Genomic DNA, 21,364 nt, shown 5'->3' on the forward strand with positions numbered 1-21,364 from the left:
TGAACTGACTACAGACAAATGAAACAGGTGAGTTGACGCGGATGAATCCCAGGAGAATTTAGTGTTTGTCAAATTTTGTGGTTTTTATGTTCTGTTTTTATTCATCTGTAAAACTCTTCTCTTTTTTTTTTTGCCTTTAATGTTCTTGTTTATTTGATACCATTGTGTTCTGATTTGTAATCACTTTCTGAATTTGTTGTCCAAACAGCCTCTGACAGCAAAGACATCAAAGGTTTCAACATTTCAGCTATTATTACAACCTATTATTGTTCAACATGATTATGTTCTGATAACATAATGGAGTTATTTACAGTGGTGGAAGAAATATGTTTTACTTAAGCAAATGAAAACTAAAAGGCTACTATAATTACGAGCCTACAGTAATTGCCTTTAGCACAGTGCTAAAATGCTCCATTTAATAACTAACTCAGCTCACAAAATATGATGTTAAAAGTTAAAATCTGCTTTACCGAACCACATAATATCACATTCAGAGGGGCAATTTGGTATAATTATAACAAAAGCTGCCAGTTCATTAGGTACGCATAGGTTGAATGTCCAATGGCCTCAATGTGCAACAAAGCAAATTCAAAATGTAAAAGCAACAGATAGAAATTTAAAAGAGTTAAATAGAGAACAAAAGTCACAGTGCAGTGTAATAAATAAGGTAGCCTAATTATTTAATTTAAGAAAAGGCAGCAGCAAACATAAGAGTCTTCAGCTTTGATTTAAAAGAAATTAGAGTTTCTGTGCACTTGTTGTTATCTTTGAGGTTGTTCCAGATATGTGGGAACAAAAAGCAGACCTGTCCCAGACCAAGGTCTGAAATGTTTTTTTGGCCTTAAATCATTTAGTTCTTTACAAACTAACTGCATTAAACTAATAGCATTAATTTCAAGCCAATTCTTTAACCCCCAGGAAGTCATTGTAAATAGTGAGAAGTGGAGTGACATGATCCACATTGTCTTGGGGACCAGGCTTGGGTCAGTGCCGACTCTTAAAAACTAGAGCCAATCAAAATATAGGACATCGTCTCAATATGTGGGACATATAGGACAGGAGAGAAAAATGCGGTGCTGTCCAACATGAAGAGGGACACATGGTGACGCTAAGTTTGTGCTTGTGTTAACTGATTGTGTTTTTTTTTTAAATTAAGTTAGAAATACCTCTAAGTTTTCATCCATGAATTGTGCACACAAAATAATGGAGAAAAAAAACCAACAGCTGGATTCCTCAAAAACTGTGAACTGTGGTTATTTTATTTTAGAATACATTTTTGATTGGGGGCTTTTAGTCTATTTCTCCACTGTTCAGAGGATCTAACTACTTCTTCCGCCTCTCTCTGTTATTGAGGCTGAAGCTGTGCAGGTCTTGTAGGTGGATAGACTGCAGGTCCCATCAGCCAATATGAGGCTGAACCATCACTGCTGACATCCAATCAGCTGAGAGCTGATTGGCTTGGATGTGCAATCAAAGTGTCTCTCCTCTCTCATCCTCGGACACCCTGATCAGCTCACACAGATCTGCGTTATTAGGGTTTTGCCTGCACGTCGGTGATGGAAAACACCCGCTGCTTTGCCAACCGCTTCTCCGACTACCAAGGTGCGCTGCTCTCCGGCCATTGCGCAGAGGCCGTGGTGCCCGCCGTCGTCGCCACCGTCGATAAAATCCTCAAAAGGGTTCCCCTCGACCTCCGGGACTGCGACGGAGGGCTGTACGATGGGCCGGCCGGCGTGGCTTACATGCTGTATCACGTCAGCGAGTGCCCGCTGTTCTCCGAGCACCGGGAGGTCTACCTGAAGACGGCCAAGCAGATCATCGACGTGTCGGTCGGATACGTGGACGCAGAGCAGGACAAGAGCATGCGAGCAGCCTTCCTGCTCGGCGGGGCGGGCATCTACGCGGTGGCCGCTATGATATACAAATCCCAGGGCTTGGCTGACTTCGTTAAGCCGCTGACCAAATTTCGTAACCTGTGGGAGGTGTGCGCGCCCATCAGTTTTCTGGAGTGCGGCTCGGATGAGCTGTTTGTAGGGCGGTCTGGGTACCTGTGTGCCGCCTTGGTCCTCAAACAGAGGCTGGGCATAGAGGTGAGCTCCCCACATGAGGATGGCGCACTTTAACATAGCAGTCCAGAAATAAACTTGTACATGCTATCACTCCCTGATCTACTCACCTGCTTTGAAGCGGGTCCTCGTCCACTCACACAAACACAAACACGTGATTTCTGATGCTATTAAAGGTTTGTTTTCTTCTGTAATGTTAAATGGTTAAAAGGATAAATCCATAATGGAAGTGAATGAGAATCGATAGGCCTATTCTGTCAATCAGTTGACGATCTAATTCACACCATTTACAATGATATAAAACCAGAAAAAGACAGAAATCCTTGGAGTGACTGGAAACACAGAGTGGTTGGTGGTTGTTCTTGTAGAAAAATGTTGCCTACATTATCATGAGGGAGCCCATAATCTACATACAACCCAAGAATCCTTTAATGGGGCTCTTAATTCCTATCTATTAAATTTTGTCAATGTTTTTTTTTATATATTTTTTTTAAATTTTGATTATTGCATTGTAAGTAACTACAGTCTGTTCTTTATTCTGCAGATTCTGAGCAGAGATCAAATTAAATCTATTTGCCAGGCCATCATCGAGTCAGGAAAGCAGTATGCCAGAAAGAAGAGAAAGCCTTTCCCCCTCATGTATTCCTACTACGGAACAGAGTACCTCGGTAAGATCATAAGCTTTGTGCAAACTTACATCACTGATAGTTGTCCCCCCTTTTTTTTTTTTTTTGTTTAAAGTCTTTTATGTTTGTTGTTCTTATTGAGGTAGACTTTATATGATTTTTCTCTGTATCTCACTTTCAGAACTGCGGTCTTCTGACGATAAGAGGATCTTTTTTTAATGTCAGGTTTGGTGTGTTAACATGTGTAAAGTTAACTGTCCTTTCCTTAATTGCATCAGATGAAGGGACCCGTCAGGGTTGGAGATCCTCAGTAACTTTCAGACCAACACAAAGTTCATAGTAAGCATTAGCCCCGCTGGCCACTTTTGCATGGATACATAACGACTGCTTTGAGGACGAAGAGGGAGTAGCATAAATGACAGTCAGACTTTCTTTGACCAGAAATATCTGGATGTTTAATAAAGACACTTGTTCAAGGTGCTGCATGTGTTACAGTTTGCCTGTCCTAAAAGATCTGCTCACTGAGGTTTGACATCAGTCATCTGCCTCAGAAACACGTGGATTCCCTGCATGCGCTCAGCATTACTCAGAAAGACTCAGTCAAGGATCGCACAATGTAGCTTCATCCATATTTGTAGATAATTTGACTGTCCGGTAGGAGGCTGGAGTTTGTGTCCAATCACAGACCTTTGGTTATTGTTAACATTTTGATTTAGCATAACCGCAATCTTTCTCCGAACTTCATCAAGTCTTTTATTTGCTTAACCTTAACAATACTTGTTTTCCACAAACACAATTTTTCCCTAATCTTAAACCTGCAGTAAGTCGAGGGCGGTCGTCCTCCTGGGAGCAGTGTGAAGACAACGTTGACATATCAGAACCAGTTGCTGAGAGGGTAGACGGAGCGAAGGCAACAGCTCTTCAAATGCTAACTGACTGTGACCGCAGAAGTGAAGTCCAAACACACAACTGCAAATACCGCTTATCACCACAGGTGCCCACAAAGAAAACAAGACAGGAGTCGAGATTGTAACTTCAAGTTGTATTTCAGCTATACAAAACAATGGCAAACATTTGCTTATTTACACATCAAGCAGTCATGGAGCAGCATTATTGTTCATTTGTAGTCTTGTTTCTGGCCACCTGAAAAATGAAGGTCTGACTTTCATTGCTTTTAACTCTGATTTTGGTCTCCACCAAACTCCTGAGGGAAATATCTACTCTAGATGCCAAATGCTCGTCTGTGTTTGTCAACCAGTTGTGCACTGTATCATTTCATTTAATGCTGAGCAGGCAGCATACAGTGGGTTTTCACTGAATACAGCTGCCTCCTACAATTGAAAATAATATTGTAAGACTCAACCAAAACAGGGCTGTAAAGCCAACACAGTTACCTTAAATTTATTGTTAATCTGTAATTCAAAGGATGCCGGAAATGATATATATATATATATATTCAAAACATTGGCATTGGATGTGGAAAAAATGGTTTGTCTTTAACATAATCAAAATTTTTGCAGAATCATCCAATATTGACTTTCTTGTATGCAGATGTGGTTGCAAGACTACAAAGGGCTCCTCTACTGTCTCCTCTTCTGTGTATACTTGTATACTGTATATTTGTGTGTGTATACTTGGGATTAGATCAATATCTCAAATTGAGCTCAAGATTACCAGACCAAGGCATGACTCCAGATACTTCAAACTATTATCACTACATTTTGCGATAGCTCTATTTTTGTTTTGTTTTATGATTTACTACACGGCTTGCAGTTTTAGTTCAGCATGTGAATTCTGGTCAAATTTATTCTTTCGTGGGCAGAGATTGTGAAGATGCTTATGTACTTGCCCGCCACTCACCTGTTCTGGCAATCAACCACGTTCAGGCTGGAAAACAAGATACAATAGCTGCCAATCAAACTGTCAAGTATGAATAGTGAGCTACATGTTGTAGAAGAGAACGAAAACCTCCAGTAGACCTTTGTGAATGTTTGTGCTCGTATTCTCCGGGTTGTGTCTGTCTGTGTGCCTGGCATGGTGTTTCCCTGCGTGTCCTGGTTTGGTGGGTGCATGTGTGACCTCCCAGGTGCAGCCCACGGCCTGTCGTCGGTGCTGCAGATGCTGCTGAGCTACCAGGACATGCTCAGTTGGGCAGAGAAGGACCTAGTGTGGCAGAGCGTGGACTTCCTCATGAACCAGGAGCAGAACTGTAACTGGCCTTCAGAGCTGGGAGCGATGATCGAGAGAGAGAACGAGCTGGTGCACTGGTGCCACGGGGCCCCGGGTACAGTCACTATGACATCATCATGTTCATGTACTGTGTGTTTAGAGCACGTCACCCTGTTACAGTTCATGTCTCCGTCCTCTTGTGCAGGTGTGGCATATCTTTTTGCAAAAGCCTATTTGATCAACAAGAAGCCTCAGTATCTGGACACGTGCATCCGCAGTGGAGAGCTGGTGTGGCAGAAAGGTCTGCTGAAGGAAGGACCTGGGATTTGTCACGGAGTTGCAGGCAGCGCTTATGTCTTCCTCCTGCTTTATCGGCTCACAGGCCACTCCAAATACATCTACCGTGCTCAGAGGTAAAGAAACCTCTCCCGCTGTTTCCCACAAGGCCGTAAGCTGTGTAAGCTTTATTCCATATTTTTGATTTGAAAGAGTTTGAAAGGTAAAGATATAAAACATCGTGCTTTGGACATTCAAGTATCCTTTTCTTAAAAATATACTGTGGACATGGCATCGATGCCGTCAGTTGTAGCTACAGCTCTGCTATCCCATCAACTGTAATCCATTCACTTACCGTGTCTATGTCCATTCATGTCTGTCTGTTCTTCTTGTCTCCTGACAGATTTGCAGAGTTCCTCTTCACTGAGGAGTTCAAGGCGGGCTCACGCTCAGTAAGCAGCGTCTTGAGTCTGTTTGAAGGCCTGTCGGGGACGGTTTGTTTCCTGGTCGACCTCCTTCAGCCGGACCAGTCAGAGTTCCCTCTGTTTAGTGTCTTTGTGTGAATAGACCCTGGGTTACTGCTGTCCACTGACCTGGACAGACATCACTCCATTCCTCGGAGATCCCTCAAGAACCGGACCAATAGAAACTTTAGAACCAGAGCAAAAAAAATAAACCTAAAAGCAGAGCAGAGGGATGGATGGTTTTAGAAAAAAAAAAAAAAATCCCATTCAAGGTGTCTTGCAGTAGTAAAATGGTCCTGTTTTGTGTGAGCGCTCAGCTTCCAGGCTTTATCAGATACATTGCACTTACTGTAACGTTGGTCATTTTAATTTACAAAGTACTCAATTGCACTGAGGCAGAGGTTTCCAAACTGTGAGACGCTGCAGAGTTAACATAGAGACATATGCTGCCTTCAAGTGGAACTCTTGAGCTCGTGATTACAAAGTCTTGTGCACGGTTGTGAGTTGTAAGAGCACTGTTGCTTGGCAATGGCATATAGAACCCACAGACACTAACAATAGAGCAAGCTAGCAGACCAGTAACGTTATGCAAGAAATGCAAAGGTAAAATGACGGAGGGAGAAGATGAGGCAACGTACAAATTTTCCTCAGGATGAACTGTTAGATTTATGAAGCTAAACTCTGAATTACAATATATTAGATTAACATCCAACAAAAAATGAACTTCCATATAACCCTAACATATAAAAATTACGAGGTCTTGACTGATATAAGAAAAGGGGCATTCATATGGATTCTTCTCATGAACATGTTAAACATGACCCCATTTAAAGGCAGTAAATGATCAAGGAAATGGTGCAAACAGGAACAGGAATGGGTGTTTTAGTGTACTTTCAATAGTATAAACAAATGTAGGCTAGAAACAGCCGTGCTGACGTTGTAGGCCAGACATGACTGACTGACTCCATTAGAGTCTACTTCCTGTTTACTTGCCTCAAGCCACAAATGACTCCAGCTGTTGGTGCAGTTGTGTGAAGAGGACCCACACTGTCATACTTTGAAAACTGAAATATTTTTGAGAAATGGTACTGTTCGAACAATGATTGAAAATGCAGCATCTTCTACCAAAGTGCTGCTCTCAGGTCGGAAACATGCACGTACACTATTGACGGCTCGAAGTAAATGGTAATCGCATACAAAAATAATAAGTGTCACACAATGCCTTTACATTTTTTCTACCACTTCACCAGCTCAGCGTCACATATCGCAGACCTTTGACTTCATGTCTTTAGGGTACGTAATCTCTCAATTAACTGTTGTCACAGCCTTCGATGCTCAATGTTATGGAGTGATTTTGATACTGAACTTTCCGAATCATCAATCCTGGGTAGAAATGCACAGTCAGCAGATGCTGAGAGGTAATTACCGTCGTTTAATTGTCCAAATAATAATTATCGTCTGACTTTGTTTGCGCCATGTGATATGATGACTCACCTGATTGTTCTGAGGTTACACCGTGTAGCAGCTGTTTGTATTGATGTTTCAAACCGTGTTAGCTACTGTGTGGGGACTTTAAAAGTGTTCAATATATTGTGATTTGTGAGGAATATTACCGTTAAAAGAAAAAATTAACTGAATGTGTTAGACGGTGATGGAGACAGAGAACAAAAGAGAAAAATCTATCTGGGAGAATTACATTTTTCTTCCAGTTCAGTCGGTTTAAGAGGCAACTTTTTGCAACTCAGTTATGTGAGTTACAGTCAGTGATGAATTTCTGTACTGAAATGTGATAATGCGGCCTTAAAAGCACATTTCTAGCACTTGGATAGGATTGCATCACTGGGAGTGTAAAGAAAGACAACATTGGAAACCGAAAATGCTTTGGTGTTCATCAACATGTGGCTCACATTAGTAAAAACAGCATACCAAACCGGTTTCATACGCTAATGTTGTGGGACATGTGTATGTTGTTAGTGTGTGTGTGTGTGTGTGTGTGTGTGTGTGTGTGTGTGTGTGTGTGCTGTTTTTGCATTTGTAATATAAGCTGTTCAAAACAACATCTGCAGGATTAGTGTTATCAATAAAGTGTCCACATGGAAAACAAAAAAATAAGATGGATGTTTTGTTTTATTTTATTCTAAAAATCAATCACACCCTGACACAGTGACATGGTGAATATATATAAATAAAAACACAATCTTTAACATAAAATGTATTTATAATTAAACCTTAACATCAATGTTTTATTGCATACTGGGGTTTCATTTACAAGTTGTAAACATCAGTGCAGTCAATACTCATTACAAACTTAAAAAAAAAAATCCAAACATTATATTTCATCTATTATTATTTTTTTTCAAAGTTGATAAATTCAAAGAAAAGGAAGCTGAATGTAATAATTGTTCAGCTAGCAGAAAAATTAAATGTCAGAAGAGAGTGAAGATACACTTCAATCCATGAAAAATCTGCTCCAGTTCTGGCAAACACATAAAATCCTGCTTATGTGAGCTTGAGCTGCTTATTGCAAGTAGAAACAAACAACACCATGGCATCTGTTGTTATTTTGACACAATGCCTCCCATCATTAAAAAAAGAGATGAAGGCAGACATCAATAAAGGAATTGCAAAAAGCAGTTATTGTATTCAACTCTCTTTGAATCAAACAGAGATGAGAGGCTTAATGTAATTTACAAACTTTGAATGCCACCTGCAGAGGAGTTTTAATAAAATGGTCAAACTTCTCAGTATTTTGCAGCATGCAGGTTGTGTGTACAAATGTCTATATGATAAATCAGCAGCCTATTTAAAGGCCTTTGAGCATATAAGAGACCAACATTGGTGTCATACTCAGAATAATCAAATTTGTATACTTATGGCTGTTGTGGATCTCCTTTACAAATTTGGAACAACTTTAAGGACTTCAGAATCCATTAGTTTCAATCAGGTTTATTTTAGGAAATGGAAAAAGGAGATTAATATAAAATGATACTGTTATTATAATTAGATCTCCATGTCACAACTTAACTTGTGTTTGTAGTGGAATAATAGTTGTTTTATAATTTGAGAGGCCCAGTGCCACTTTGGGGGTGTTTTATTTTAGCTTAACTGTTCTTTCTTATGACAAAGCTTTGGTTAAATCTTTTGTTTGTCTCACAGACTATTTATATTTCTTTTGTTGTATAATTTAATATAAGTTATTAATAGTCATTTAGTCTTATGTTTGATTTAATCAATGTCAACTGATTGTTGTTTGTGTGCTATTTCCTAAAGAGTTTTTCATAAAAAAAAAAAAATCCAAACAACATTTGTTAAATAAAACAAGTTTTAATTTATAGTCTCACTGTCATTGTGTAATCGGTTTCCTTCTCACTGCTGCAATCCTAAAAAAAAACCCAACCACATCAATGTGCGGGGCGTCATATCGTCACTGACTGGCAGCGCCGCTTGCGCACCCTGCAGTCTGTTCCCGGGACAACTTGCCTGCCTGCCTCATCGCGGATGAGCTGCTGCTGCTGCTGCTGCTGCGGCAGCGAGCCTCCGAAGCGAAGCCGTCCCGTCCAGCTGGCGCCCGACTGACGGCTCGATGGTTTCGGTATGGATGTGCGGACCCTGAGCAAAGCAGCGCGACGCATTCCCCAAATGGCGGAGTGAGTGAGGATGCGACTCCCCAGTTCCATCTTTGTGTCGGTGTCTCTGTTCACGGCCGAGACCACGGCAGCGCTGTACCTCAGCTCCACGTACCGCTCCGCCGGAGACCAAATCTGGCAGGGACTCACGCTCCTCTTCACGCTCGTCCCGTCGGTGCTCGTGCAGCTGACCCTCACTTTCATCCACCGGGACCTGAGCAGAGACAGACCGCTCATCCTGCTGCTGCACATCCTGCAGCTCGGTCCCATCGTCAGGTCAGTGCTGACATGTTTGTCTCCGTGTTTCTCTAATGGTTGCCCCGTGCAGAAGCCCTGGATACCATTGTCTCCACAACCACTGTGTCCGCCGAGGACGCGTCTTTCACTACCCCCCGCAAGTGTTGTCCACCGATGTTTTGTCTGTATATATAATTTTTTTTTTTAAAAAAACATGTCTGGCCGCCTGCATATAAGCTGCTTACGGCTGGTTTGATGGAAGCATTGTGCACATGCCGTTGTTGTCATTTGCTCTGGCCTTTTGTCTCTGGTCGGCTGCAGAGCCTACATGCTGTCTGCCATTTAGTTCGGAAGTAAAAACGGTCAATATGTTCCATATGGCCACACAGCTGCTAATCTGCTCAGCCAAAGCACTTTCACTTAGCTCTCCTGATCACCTGCGGACATCCATTTGACAGGCGGAGCACAGCTGTGTGACTTATTCATGAGAGTTCTCTGTAATCAGCAGCAGGAAGCTCAGCTGGAGCACTTGAAGAGGCTCACGGCTGTTTCACACTGATGGAGGAACCGTGATGAGGCTGGTCTTCCCCTATTGTAAGGCCTGGTCTGGCTGCACCATCTGCCTCAGCTGTATGGGAACTTTAACCTAATCCTGCATGCAGAGCCTCCCTTCTTTGCACACAGACATAACACAAACAGCAGGAGATCTGACTCTAGTAAAGCCGCTGAAACCCATCGCCTCAAATATAGGTTACAGCTGACGCAAGAGATCAATTCCGGCTACACTGCCAGAAAAATGATCTGCATCTATCTGCTGTCATGAGTTCAGTGCCTCCAATTTTATAATTTTTCTTATTTTCTTTGATATTGTATTAAACTAAATCTCTTTGAGTTTTGGGTTGTTCAACATAAAAAAAAAAGAAGCAAATTAAAGAATTTGGCATTTGTCCTCTTTGTCTTATGTTTGATAGACCAAATCATTTTTTGATTATTTGGGAAAATGATCAGTAGATTAATCAAAACAAGTAGCAGCCTTAATGCAAACACATACAGTTATTTATTTAATCAAAAGTTAAACAGACACTTTTTTTTTATGTAGAGTAAATCCAAAAAAAGGCTTCGGGAGTAAATCCCATCTCCCAATCTATTATATAATAGATTCGCACATTTCATGAGGTTCAGTTCACTTGTAAAAAAACATGTGTAATGTCCTCTGTAGCTCTGGAAGGAGCCTTTGAAAGTCTGAAAAATTACTTTGATGATGACGATAAATGTCAGAGTACGTCATCTTTTCAAAATATTATATTTAGTTAAAATTGCTTTGTGGAAGAGCAGCTCTAAATTGTTGTAGTGCGTAGCCTCGTAGGATGCTTTCTTTAACAATACTTTACCCCAGTCAACTGTGACTGGAGCCATTTCCTTTTTAAGTTGTACATCTGTCTGTACATCCTTCTGTCCCATTCTTGTGAAAGTGATATCTCAAAGACGCCCTGATGGCAATTTCATAAAGTTTAACATAAACATTCACTTGGACTCAAGGATGAACTGATTAGAATTTTGGGGGCAAAGATCACTGTGACCTTACAAAACACATTTGTGGAATTAATGCAGTAATTATGACAAAACTTCACGGAAAAGTCTAATTGGATCAAATAAAGTGATGACATTTTATATCCAAAGGGTCAAAGGTCAAAGGTCAACTTCACTGTCACCTTATAATGTTCCGCAAAAACACTTTTCTGGCCATTATTGAACACCATAACTCAGAAACAGGGTGGAGGGGGCGGGGGAGGTGTTGTGACCCTGTTCTACATTTGGTTGGATACTGACTTGCTGATACTAATCTTTGGTGGTCATGTTAAAACTATGGTGACTGTTCAGACTGTTGTTTACACAAAAATACATTTTAGTCACTTTTTCCAGACATTATTAGACCCATTCATGTCCAATAATTATGGCTCTTTATGTTTAAACTTGTGGATGTAGTCACAGTGAGCTTATCCTCTGAGGCAGTCATATTTGAGGCCCTGTGACGTCCATATTTTTGTTTTTTCCTCGCGGCACATTATTTCTCCAGCAGTGGCCTCTGTGACTCTGACCTGCATGACCTGTTTCTCCTCCAGCGAGCATTCAAATCGTTACTTCTACATCCTTCCTCAGTGAAGAGCAGATCTAAGAATAGCACGTCACGGCTGCCTCCTTATCTCTGACAACACAAGTGTCTGCTTCAAACCGCCCAGCAACACTTCCTCTTTTTATTCGCCCATAAGCAGCACTTAAGATATCTTTAACAGAGTCCTTATCATGTTCTGTCACAGCAGTAATGACACAGCAGCTTGTTACACTGAAAACACTCATCTACATATTTTTTTTTTCTTCTTCATTTCAGCATCCTCTTTAGTGTAAAATCATGATCTGATCTACAGCTGATGGTGCCATTCACTCCTAATCAGTGTTCTGGTGGTCATTCTGAAAATAATTCCACAATTAATAAGATATTAGGCCTCAAAAAAGAGGTATGTTTAGCGGCGTGCCTGGTTTGATTGACAGCCCTGAAGTACAGTCAGGTTTCCAGTAGATGGATGTAGTGTACTCAGGTTCTCATTTAGCTCCACCCTCTTTTCCAAATATGGTCACTTCTGGCTCCAAATAACCAAGATGGTGACGTCCAAAATACCAGACCGGAGGCTTGAAAACGGAAGTTCACAAACCAGTGGGTGATGTCATGGCGGGATGCGATTCGATCTGCAGATCCCTGACTGACTTACTCCTTCAAAACACAAACAAACACTCAGCGCCCTTGACTGACATACCGTACTCATCCTGCCTCGCTTGCTCTCAACAGTTCTTTGTGGAATGAAAATGTTGGAAACATTGCGTTGAGATTGTGACCTCATTTCTGCAGATTTGTCAGCTGCTGTTCTGCAACATCTCATCGGTGTTCTGTTGGATTCAGATTTTGGTGACAGGGGAGGCCACTGAGGTCCAGCGAACTCCTCGTCATGTTCATGAAATCGGTCTGACGCGGCTTTTGCTCTGTGAAATGCTGCCAGAATCATTCATTGGAAGATGGAAAATTGTGGCCATAAAGACATGCGCGTGGTCAGATCGACTGTGGTATTCAAACCACGATTGATTGGTATTAAAGTGCCCGCAGTGTGCCAAGAAAACATTCCCCACACTATTAAAGACCACCAGCGAGGATTGTTGGTGCAAGGCAGGTTGGGGACGTAAATTGATGCTGTTGATGCCAAACTTCTCCCAAATCTGCAGCCTCAGCAAAGATCAAGGTTGACCAGACCCTGCTATGTTTTTTCAGTCTTCCACTGTCCAGCTTTGGTAAATATGTGCTCACTGCAGCCTCAGATCAGGTGTAGATCCTGATGTGGTCTTAGCCTGTTGTAGCTCCTCCACCTCAATGCTGGAAGTGTTTTTCATCCTGAGCTGCTTTCATCAGCTCCGTTGTAAAGAGCGTTTATCTGAGTTCTCGTTGCTGTTCTGTCAGCTCCAACCCGTCCGGCCTCAGACCTCTCTCATCCACAGGTTGTTTCTGTCCACAGAGCAGCTGATCATTCTGTGTTTTTCTGTTTTAGGCTCCATGCTGCCTAAACTTTAGAGACTGCTGCGATGCAACACTAAAACCAGCCAGTCTGGAACTAACAATCAAGCCACAAGATTTTACTTCATTCTGATGTTTAAAGTGAGCATTAACTGAAGCTGCTGACCTGTATCTGCATGAACGTGATGAAGGCTGACTGAATAATTGCATTCATAAACAAGTGTAAAGGTGTACCTATAATAAACTGAGTGGGTGTATCTACTCTCATCATACTGAGCTCCGCAGAGACAAAGTCAGTGACTTCACCCTTTGATGAGATTGTGGTCTTGTTTAATTATTTATTTTTTACTGGATCAGTGATTTGTCCTCTGCATGTGACACTCCAGTGTATTTCATGCTGATAAACGATCTGTCTCTTGGCAGCCATGTGGCTAATATCCTCAGCCTGCCTGTTTCACTGGCTGCATATTAGTGGTGCCTCAACCTCTGGCTCTTCACCTGCTTTCTGCACTTCAGTGGGTTTAATACACAGTGTGACTCTCACTGACAGCTCTTTAGGCAACCATAATTAGAGGGACCTAACTGCTGGTATACAAGATGCTCATGATAAAATTACCTCTGGCTTGTTGGGATTTTGGAGCTGCTCATAACTTCAGGATTTTAATGTGCTTTTAATTAGTTCTCAGACAATTGACCAATTAGTTATCAGTGAACTGGGTGTCCGTATTTCTGAATGAAACTGCACTCGCTCCTTTGTTAACCAATTCACATCTATTGTCATCTATTTTTATTCAGACTGCTAACCTTTAAGACCATTTATAATAATAGTATAAGCTGTATCTATACAGTACATAAGCTGATAAAGAACAGAAGTTAATGCTTATTGATTAGTCATTCAACGTCATTTGATTTTGTTAATCAGTTTTAACTGATCGATCGTCAAGCAAAACAGCAGCAGTTTTTCTCTTTATAAATTTATCATCTTTTGGATTTGGACTGATGATCGGACAAAAAGACATTTGAAGATTATACCTTGGGCTTTGGGAAATTTCTCTATGTTTTTGCGAGAAAAAAAAAAAGATAATCAAGAATATCAGCTCTGAATAGCTTTAATTTCCTTTAAAGTAATGCTAACACAAAACAATTTTAAGCCTAGAAAACTCACATAACAGACAATTAATAGTTATCATTATGCTCTTTGAAAACTAAACAATTAATCCAAAGAGAGGTTTTCCTTAAAGAGCGGTCTAAGTCATTAATGGGGGACCACAGGTGAATGAAATTCTTTCAGGTTGGAAGACGTCACAAATTGTTTGGCTTCAGCTCGTCTGTGTTTATAATGTGCCAAAACTGATCAGCATGGGATCTGCAGTTGGCCAATTTAAAAATAATTAAAAAAAAAAAAAATCTGTGTATCAAGAGAAGAGTAAAAGTAAAATTACATATAGCAGACACATTAGTAAAAATGATGTGAGGTTTACTTTTTGAGTTATGGATTCATCGATTCATCAATTATCAAGCAAGACAAAGTCTATAGCACACTAAACTATCTAAACATATATTAAATGGACGGCCAAGACATTTGGTGCTCACATTCATGATCTCCAGAGGATGAGTCCTGTTGAATTTATTGACTTTTCTTCAAGCGCCATCCATGATGGAGGATATCTCATCAGCCATTGAACATGTTACTTCTTTCAGTTGTGTTTGAATGTGATTTTGAGTTGTCTGTTACTGTGGTGTGAGTTTGTCTGTGTTTGTGTGGACTCTGGCAAGTATAAACTCTTTTTCGATGAAGCTGATGGAGATCCTATTGAATGATATAATCCAATCGGCACAACAGAGGCATCTGCAGCCCTTCATGCTCTCTGCTCGCTGTTTGTTTCAGGTGTCTGGAGGCGTTCTGCATCTATGGCAGCGTGGGCTGTGTGGAGGAGCCTTATGTCAGCATCACCAGGAAGAAGCAGATGCCCCGCGAGGGTCAGTCTGAGGAGGTGGAGCGGCAGGTGGGGCAGGCGGAGGGCAAACTGTTCACACACCGAGCGGCCTTCGCCCGCACCTCCGTCATCCAGGCTTTCCTGGGATCGGCCCCCCAGCTCACCCTGCAGCTCTACATCTGCGTCCTGCAGCGGGGGATGTCCATCGGGAGAGGTGAGGGGGAGGGCGTGCTGTCGGACTGCGAGTGTGTGACTCTTAGATTTCATCGGCAAACGTATTCAATGCTGAGAGCACGGTCTGTCACCATTCCACCACAATGTGGGCTGATCAGCAAAGTGACATATTGGAAATAAGAGGATGGTGTTTTCATGAGTCAAAGTGGTGTTATGTAAACGCCTCTCTGATATCGAGGATGGAAAATGGTGATTCTCTCTGCCAATTGGTGCAGATCTGAGGGTCAGGCTGTAACACTGTTTATGTGGGAGTCAGAACGTTTATTCCTGAGGGAGATTTAGTAAAGGCCTCACGCAAAGTCAAACTAGGACATCTGGTCATCAAAGCACAGCAAAATAAAAGATGTTATAAATATATAAGTCTGATTTTCTCTGCTGCTGTTGTCTGGCACGTCTGACACAGTTTTAACAGCTTAGATGTGATTAATGTCATTTTCACAGTCTTACGTAATGGGTCCAGAGTCTTTCATGTCTGTCTTAAAACCGTAGTCAGATGTCCATACCTACATTAAAGAAGTTTTTTTTTTTTTTTTGCCGTAATCATTCCTCCAGTTCATTTGATCTACTAAACGATCTCAAAGACCCCATCATTATGAGCTGCCAGTGGAAAATGATGGGGGACAAAATTGACAGTCAAGGTTCTGTGCAAAAGTTAAGCCCAAAGTTTATCTGAAGTTAATCAAATCAACCGGATATCATCCAATGTCCCTATATTGTCCTCCACCACTTAGATAGGCAGCACGTTATGACTGGATATTTTACTTCCCAGCAGGAACAGGAGGATCGATTACAGCCAATAATAACTGTTTCAATGTGCAACTGAACAGCTTGTTCGAACCCTCTGGAGTACATTCATTTATTTATGAACACAGGAAACACATTTTGTTTACAGTAAAATAACTTTAATATATTATTCAGGCCCAACTTAGCCTGTTTATCAGCTGGCTGACTTTAACATCATCTACCACAAATTTGATATTGCCATAAATGTTGATTCTTACAGAACAATATGCAGAACAAGTAGCTGAGATTAATTTAGAAATAGTTTTATCTGTCGGGGAGGATAGTTTACAAAAGAAATAAAGACAAAATGAAAGTCTCGAAGGTCTGCAAAAAATGAACCAAAATCCACCTGGACTCCAGAGGAGAGATTAAACATATGTAAACTTCTCTGTGTCTCTTCTTCCACATCAGGCACACTGATGGTGATCTCCCTCCTGTCCATTGTGTATGGAGCGCTGCGCTGCAACATTCTGGCCATTAAGATCAAATATGATGACTATGAAGTGGACGTGCGGCCTATGGCTTATCTGTGCATTTTCCTGTGGAGAAGCTTTGAGATAGCCACTCGTGTGGTGGTTCTGGTCCTGTTCAGCTCTGTGCTGCAGTTCTGGGTCCTGCCTGTGGTTCTGCTGAACTTCCTGGTTTTCTTCCTCTACCCCTGGATCCTGTTCTGGCAGAGCCACTCGCCGTTCCCAGAGAACATAGAAAAAACTCTCACCAGGGTGGGAACCACCATCGTGCTTTGCATGCTCACCTTCCTCTACGCCGGCATCAATATGTTCTGCTGGTCCGCCGTGCAGGTGAAACTCAGCGACCCAGACCTCATCAACAAGTCCCAGAACTGGTATCGCATGGCCGTGTACTACATAATGCGTTTTGTGGAGAACGCCTCACTGCTCCTGCTGTGGTACATCTACAAGACGGACATCTACGACTTCATCTGCGCCCCGCTGCTGGTGCTGCAGCTGCTGGTGGCCTACGCCATCGCCCTCTTCTTCATGCTGGTCTTCTACCAGTTCTGTCATCCCTGTCGGAGGCTCTTCTCCTCCAGCATGACCCAGGGCCTTTGGGATTGCTCCTCTCTTCTGTGCCTAATGTGCAACTCTTCATCGCCGCAGATCAGGCCGATGGGAAAGGCCGTCCTGGAGCCTCCGAGCCCGTCCACACGCAAAGAGCCGGCCTACGACAGAGCCCACGACACAGCCAGTGACACCACAAACGACATACCTAATGACACAGCCTACGACACGCTCAATGACACAACCTATGACATGACCAATGAAATGCACAACAACACAGGTGGAATCAATGGTGACATCAGCCACAACGTGTCCTGCAATGCTTAGAGCGTCACAGTTGTCTTGACGAGCCATTTAGAGACAGTTATCATACCTTGTGTAACCTTTTAAGTGCCACATGGATCCCTCTGAGTTCAGTTTACACTCCTGTGATCTCATATGTCCATCTCAACTCTTACTCCCACCTGAAGCAAATGTGTCCTTAACTTGTGACCTGTCCAGGCTGCAAACGTACATAGTGTTCACACGCAGAGGTGGTGCTCACCGCTCTTATCAGCCGACACGCTAACCTTTCATCCTGCAGCCTTTAATACAAACACAAACCCCTGGACACCACCATTATTTCTTTAGGTTTGAAGACCGTGTCCACATATATGCTGCATTACTGATCACAAGGAGCCACGCATTTCAAGTGATTGTATTTAGTGTCTCTTTGGCATGGAGGTGTGCATGTGTGGAGCCTCAGGTGAGGTGTAGCTGTCATCCAGCAGGGGGGTGAGTTTGGTTGGTTGTTTTTTTTTTTATCCTCCCTTGCTAGTTTCATGGCTGCAAGCAATCAGCTTTTTTTACTCCTCAAAAATAGCTTTATGATTATGACGCGCTGCTTCTGTGATGTACTTGTGCTTGATGATGACATGTTAATCTCCACACATTGTTAAAGAGCCCACTCGATCACCTAACACGTTACTGTAAAGCACGGACATTTCCAAGTATAATGTTTTTTTGCACGTTTACCAAAAAAAAAATTAAAAAAAAACAAAAAAGGATTAAAGTGGCTTTGGTTCCAGTGCTGAGCAGCAGCAGCTGTAGTGATGTGAAACGCTTTGCTTTGGATGCATTTGTGTTTTTCATGCCTGTTGCGTCTGTATGTCAGATTAGTTAGAATATTTATACCGAGTGCACACAATAACTGATTATATCGAAGTGAAAAAGCATCATTGTAACAAGAATCTTTGCTTTATTTTCAATGTATAATTGTGTGTGTGTGTGTGTGTGTGTGTGTGTGTGTGCGCCAGTGAGAGACACTCAGAGAGTGTGTGTCAGTGTGGTTGTTTTACACTTACTCCTTTTTGCAATGTATCTGCAGAGGGATGACGACCTCGGGAATGAAATGAATGCCCCCGTTTGTACTAAGAAGAACAGAAACCTTTGAAGCCAAAAAAATTAATAAAATAAAAGACCTATCGTACACATCGAACATTCTCATAGTCTACAAGATAAGAAGCATTTAAAAGATGTAGTCCGACTTAAAAATCCAAATAAATTTATATTTGTATGTGAAAATGTTGGAGATTTTCAGATTTTTATTTATCACGCTATACTGTCCTGTGCTGCCCTCTAGTGAATAATCACTTAAATTGTAAATTGGTAATAAGCATGCAGTCTATGGAGTCACTCCTCTCAAGTCGGTTAATAAATCTCTTGCTTTTTTTTGCAGTGTGAAGATCAACGCTCACTCAAAAACAAAAGCAACAGATTGTGGAATACATTTAATGACTGCACTGGACAGGTTTCCACAAATTAATATACTGAATAACCTTATTTAAACATTTTTACAGATGAAATCTTTCCTGGACGTCTGGAATGACCGTGAAACCACCCATTACTGGAAATACACACTATTCAATACATTAATAAAGTATCAATACAGACAAGTAGAAAGACTTTACGCAAGTAGACGTGTAACTTTAATTACTAAAACACAAGGAGACTGAACTAAACTACATCATCTCACAGGAGCAACAGAAGGAGCTCAGAAAAACGTTTTTGTTTCGGACAAATTATCTGTCATATCAAGTACAGCTCAAGCTGATGGGAATGTCATTAAGTGTTGCAGGAATTTGTTAAGTTTAAAACTGACCTGAATAGTTAAAGAATCAGTGAAGTTATTACAGTTCATCCTGAAGGAGACATGAGTATCTGGAATAAATTGAATGGCAATCCATCCGATAAATGTTGAGATATTTCTCAGAAAACTGAATTTGTAAACCTCGTGGTAGACCGAACACCAACGTCGCCATCTTTGGAGCATCGCTAAAAAACAAATCAGTTTTACAGGCTGGAAATGGTACAAGAATTTCTGGTTCACTTTTTGACCAGACAACATGATGTTAAAAAAAAAAAAAGAAGCAATTTCCAATAAGGTACTCTCCTCAGGCTTCTTCTTCTGACCAGGACTTCAGTCCACACAATGCAAATTTTGTCAGTCACAGTAGCAGGCTGCCGCATCACAAACCACAACTTAAGTTCGGTTGTTTTTTTTGCCAGCGGGGACAAATAAGCTACTTGAACATCAACTTCTACCGGAGGGATTCGTCAACAGGAACTTCAAGGTCACGGAGAAGCGCGGCCTCAGACATGACGGCGTTCACAGCGGGTGAAGACGGACCGGCTCTGCCGTCACAGCGCCACAGCAACAGCAAACACGCTGACCACGCAGTACATGGTGCGGTTCTCCCACCTGACGGTGCAGCTTCCTGAAACACACGCAGAAGAAATCACCCCCCCCTCCAAAATTAGACATTAAATTCAAACAATATTTCAAACCAGGAGGGAGATATTTTTGGAAACGTTTGAGGACGATTGTTATTTCAGGGTTTGGCTTCTCCTAAAATGTAGATTTTCTTTTTTTCTCCATTCTTAAAATTTGGGTATAGCAAATACTTTTTTTTTGTGTGCTATTGGCACTGAAACGATGCATTTCCACTGATAGCAGCTGTAAGTGAAGAGGGCGGCCTCTCACCGTCAGTGGCCGTGTCCCAGTAGCAGGAGTTGGCCGTGTGGAGACCAGCGCCGCTCTTCTGCATGATGGTACAGTTCACTGCAACACATCAGAGCCCGCGTTAGGTTAGGTAGGTAGATTATTCACATAACAATAACACTGTTGTCTGTGTTCTTGGTTGTTTGTATATAATATATATAGATATATACTGTGCATTTTATATTTTTTTACTGCTATTTTATTGCTTTTCTATTATTCTATTATTATCTTATTGCTTCCTGTATGCTGCTGTAGCGAAAAAATTTCCCCTCTGGGATTAATAAAGTAAATACCTAACCTAACCATACAGGAAGCAATAAGATAATAATAGAAAGCAATAAAATAGCAGTAAAAATATTAAATATAAAATATAAAATGCACAGTATATACAGTACAGTATATATATTATATACAAACAACCAAGAAACACAGACAACAGTGTTATTGTTGCGTGATGGATTTCACCTTCACAACAACAACAACAACAACAACAACAACAACAACAACAACGTGCGTCATTGTGGTTCACCGATGTATTTGAACGGCCGTCCCTGTTTGACGAGGTGAGTCAGTGAATGCTCCACAATGCCGGCCGTCCACTGGTTCACTTTGCCCTGGTTGTAATCCGTTCCCCCGATGACGCTTTCGATACACTGATGACAGAAAGAGGAAGTGATGTAATCCGATTACAGTAAATAAATAATAATAATAATAATAATAAATGCAGTTTGATCACGTGGAGAGGGATTTAAAAAAAAAAAACTCACCTCTTTAATGGAGAAAGTGCTCTCATCGACGTTGAAGACGACCTGGAGGATTGTGTCGGGACGGAAAAACATGTTAATTAATATCATTTAATGATTTAAGAAGAAGATTCATGAAGAAGCCTTCAGATATCGTAAAAGTCAAATGTTTTTGGCTTTAATATTAAAGCTAAAACAATCGGCATCTTTTCGAAGTTAAATTAAATAATTGACTTGATTGAGTAGTTGTTAATAAAATAACCTTTTTTTTTTTTTTTTTTATTATTAATAGTAAAAACCTGTTTACTGGAACCACACCCCGGTGTTAATATCGTTAGCTTCGGCTAACTGGCTAAGCTAACGGTCAGCTAACAGCTAGCCGATGAAGCTAACACGGCTTTAAAAGCGGTGACGTCGATCCTTCCGGTAAATGTACTTGAAAAATAACTTCTTTTATTTTTATTTTTTTAACCTCGTCTGCGGGATTGTACTCCTCCATCCTCACTGCCACAGATATGACACCGCCGGTCCTCTTTGTGGTCGCCGGTGTCTGCTGTTATTGTTCCGGTTTCGCTCCTCTCGAGC

The 21,364-nt window shown here is 41.4% G+C and overlaps 3 protein-coding genes across 3 annotated transcripts; 2 read left to right on the forward strand and 1 right to left on the reverse strand.

Moving 5' to 3' along the window:
- Nucleotides 1-1,462: 1,462 nt before the first annotated feature.
- LOC138629710 (lanC-like protein 3) lies at nucleotides 1,463-7,598 on the forward strand. Its single transcript, XM_069713604.1, has 5 exons — nucleotides 1,463-2,090; nucleotides 2,611-2,734; nucleotides 4,779-4,976; nucleotides 5,067-5,274; nucleotides 5,541-7,598. Exons 1-5 carry the CDS (start codon nucleotides 1,557-1,559, stop codon nucleotides 5,698-5,700), a joined length of 1,224 nt encoding a protein of 407 aa, XP_069569705.1. The 5' UTR covers nucleotides 1,463-1,556; the 3' UTR covers nucleotides 5,701-7,598.
- Nucleotides 7,599-9,059: 1,461 nt separating this feature from the next.
- xk (X-linked Kx blood group (McLeod syndrome)) lies at nucleotides 9,060-18,269 on the forward strand. Its single transcript, XM_069713609.1, has 3 exons — nucleotides 9,060-9,503; nucleotides 14,912-15,174; nucleotides 16,389-18,269. The coding sequence occupies exons 1-3, from the start codon at nucleotides 9,259-9,261 to the stop codon at nucleotides 17,321-17,323; spliced, it is 1,443 nt and encodes a 480-aa protein (XP_069569710.1). The 5' UTR covers nucleotides 9,060-9,258; the 3' UTR covers nucleotides 17,324-18,269.
- A 666-nt stretch (nucleotides 18,270-18,935) lies between these two features.
- On the reverse strand, nucleotides 18,936-21,364 carry dynlt3 (dynein light chain Tctex-type 3). Its single transcript, XM_069713611.1, has 5 exons — nucleotides 21,252-21,364; nucleotides 20,804-20,845; nucleotides 20,566-20,689; nucleotides 20,019-20,096; nucleotides 18,936-19,752 (listed from the first exon to the last, which is right to left on the reverse strand). Exons 1-5 carry the CDS (start codon nucleotides 21,276-21,278, stop codon nucleotides 19,676-19,678), a joined length of 348 nt encoding a protein of 115 aa, XP_069569712.1. The 5' UTR covers nucleotides 21,279-21,364; the 3' UTR covers nucleotides 18,936-19,675.

The sequence above is a fragment of the Brachyistius frenatus genome, unplaced genomic scaffold (assembly GCF_029030835.1).
Source record: "Brachyistius frenatus isolate BFR_SWC_R1_liver_20210118 unplaced genomic scaffold, ASM2903083v1 Contig_120, whole genome shotgun sequence".
NCBI lineage: Eukaryota > Metazoa > Chordata > Actinopteri > Embiotocidae > Brachyistius > Brachyistius frenatus.

Bases quoted from the DNA above. Each gene is read 5' to 3' on its own strand.
- LOC138629710 (XM_069713604.1), top strand. From the start codon at position 1,557: ATGGAAAACACCCGCTGCTTTGCCAACCGCTTCTCCGACTACCAAGGT. The intron at 2,735-4,778 runs GTAAGATCATAA...GTGACCTCCCAG, and splicing joins CTACGGAACAGAGTACCTCG to GTGCAGCCCACGGCCTGTCG. The intron at 5,275-5,540 runs GTAAAGAAACCT...GTCTCCTGACAG, and splicing joins TACATCTACCGTGCTCAGAG to ATTTGCAGAGTTCCTCTTCA.
- xk (XM_069713609.1), top strand. From the start codon at position 9,259: ATGCGACTCCCCAGTTCCATCTTTGTGTCGGTGTCTCTGTTCACGGCC. The intron at 9,504-14,911 runs GTCAGTGCTGAC...TGTTTGTTTCAG, and splicing joins CAGCTCGGTCCCATCGTCAG to GTGTCTGGAGGCGTTCTGCA. The intron at 15,175-16,388 runs GTGAGGGGGAGG...CTTCCACATCAG, and splicing joins GGGGATGTCCATCGGGAGAG to GCACACTGATGGTGATCTCC.
- dynlt3 (XM_069713611.1), bottom strand. From the start codon at position 21,278: ATGGAGGAGTACAATCCCGCAGACGAG. The intron at 20,846-21,251 runs GTTAAAAAAATA...ACAATCCTCCAG, and splicing joins AGTACAATCCCGCAGACGAG to GTCGTCTTCAACGTCGATGA. The intron at 19,753-20,018 runs GTGAGAGGCCGC...CGTGTGTTTCAG, and splicing joins CTGGGACACGGCCACTGACG to GAAGCTGCACCGTCAGGTGG.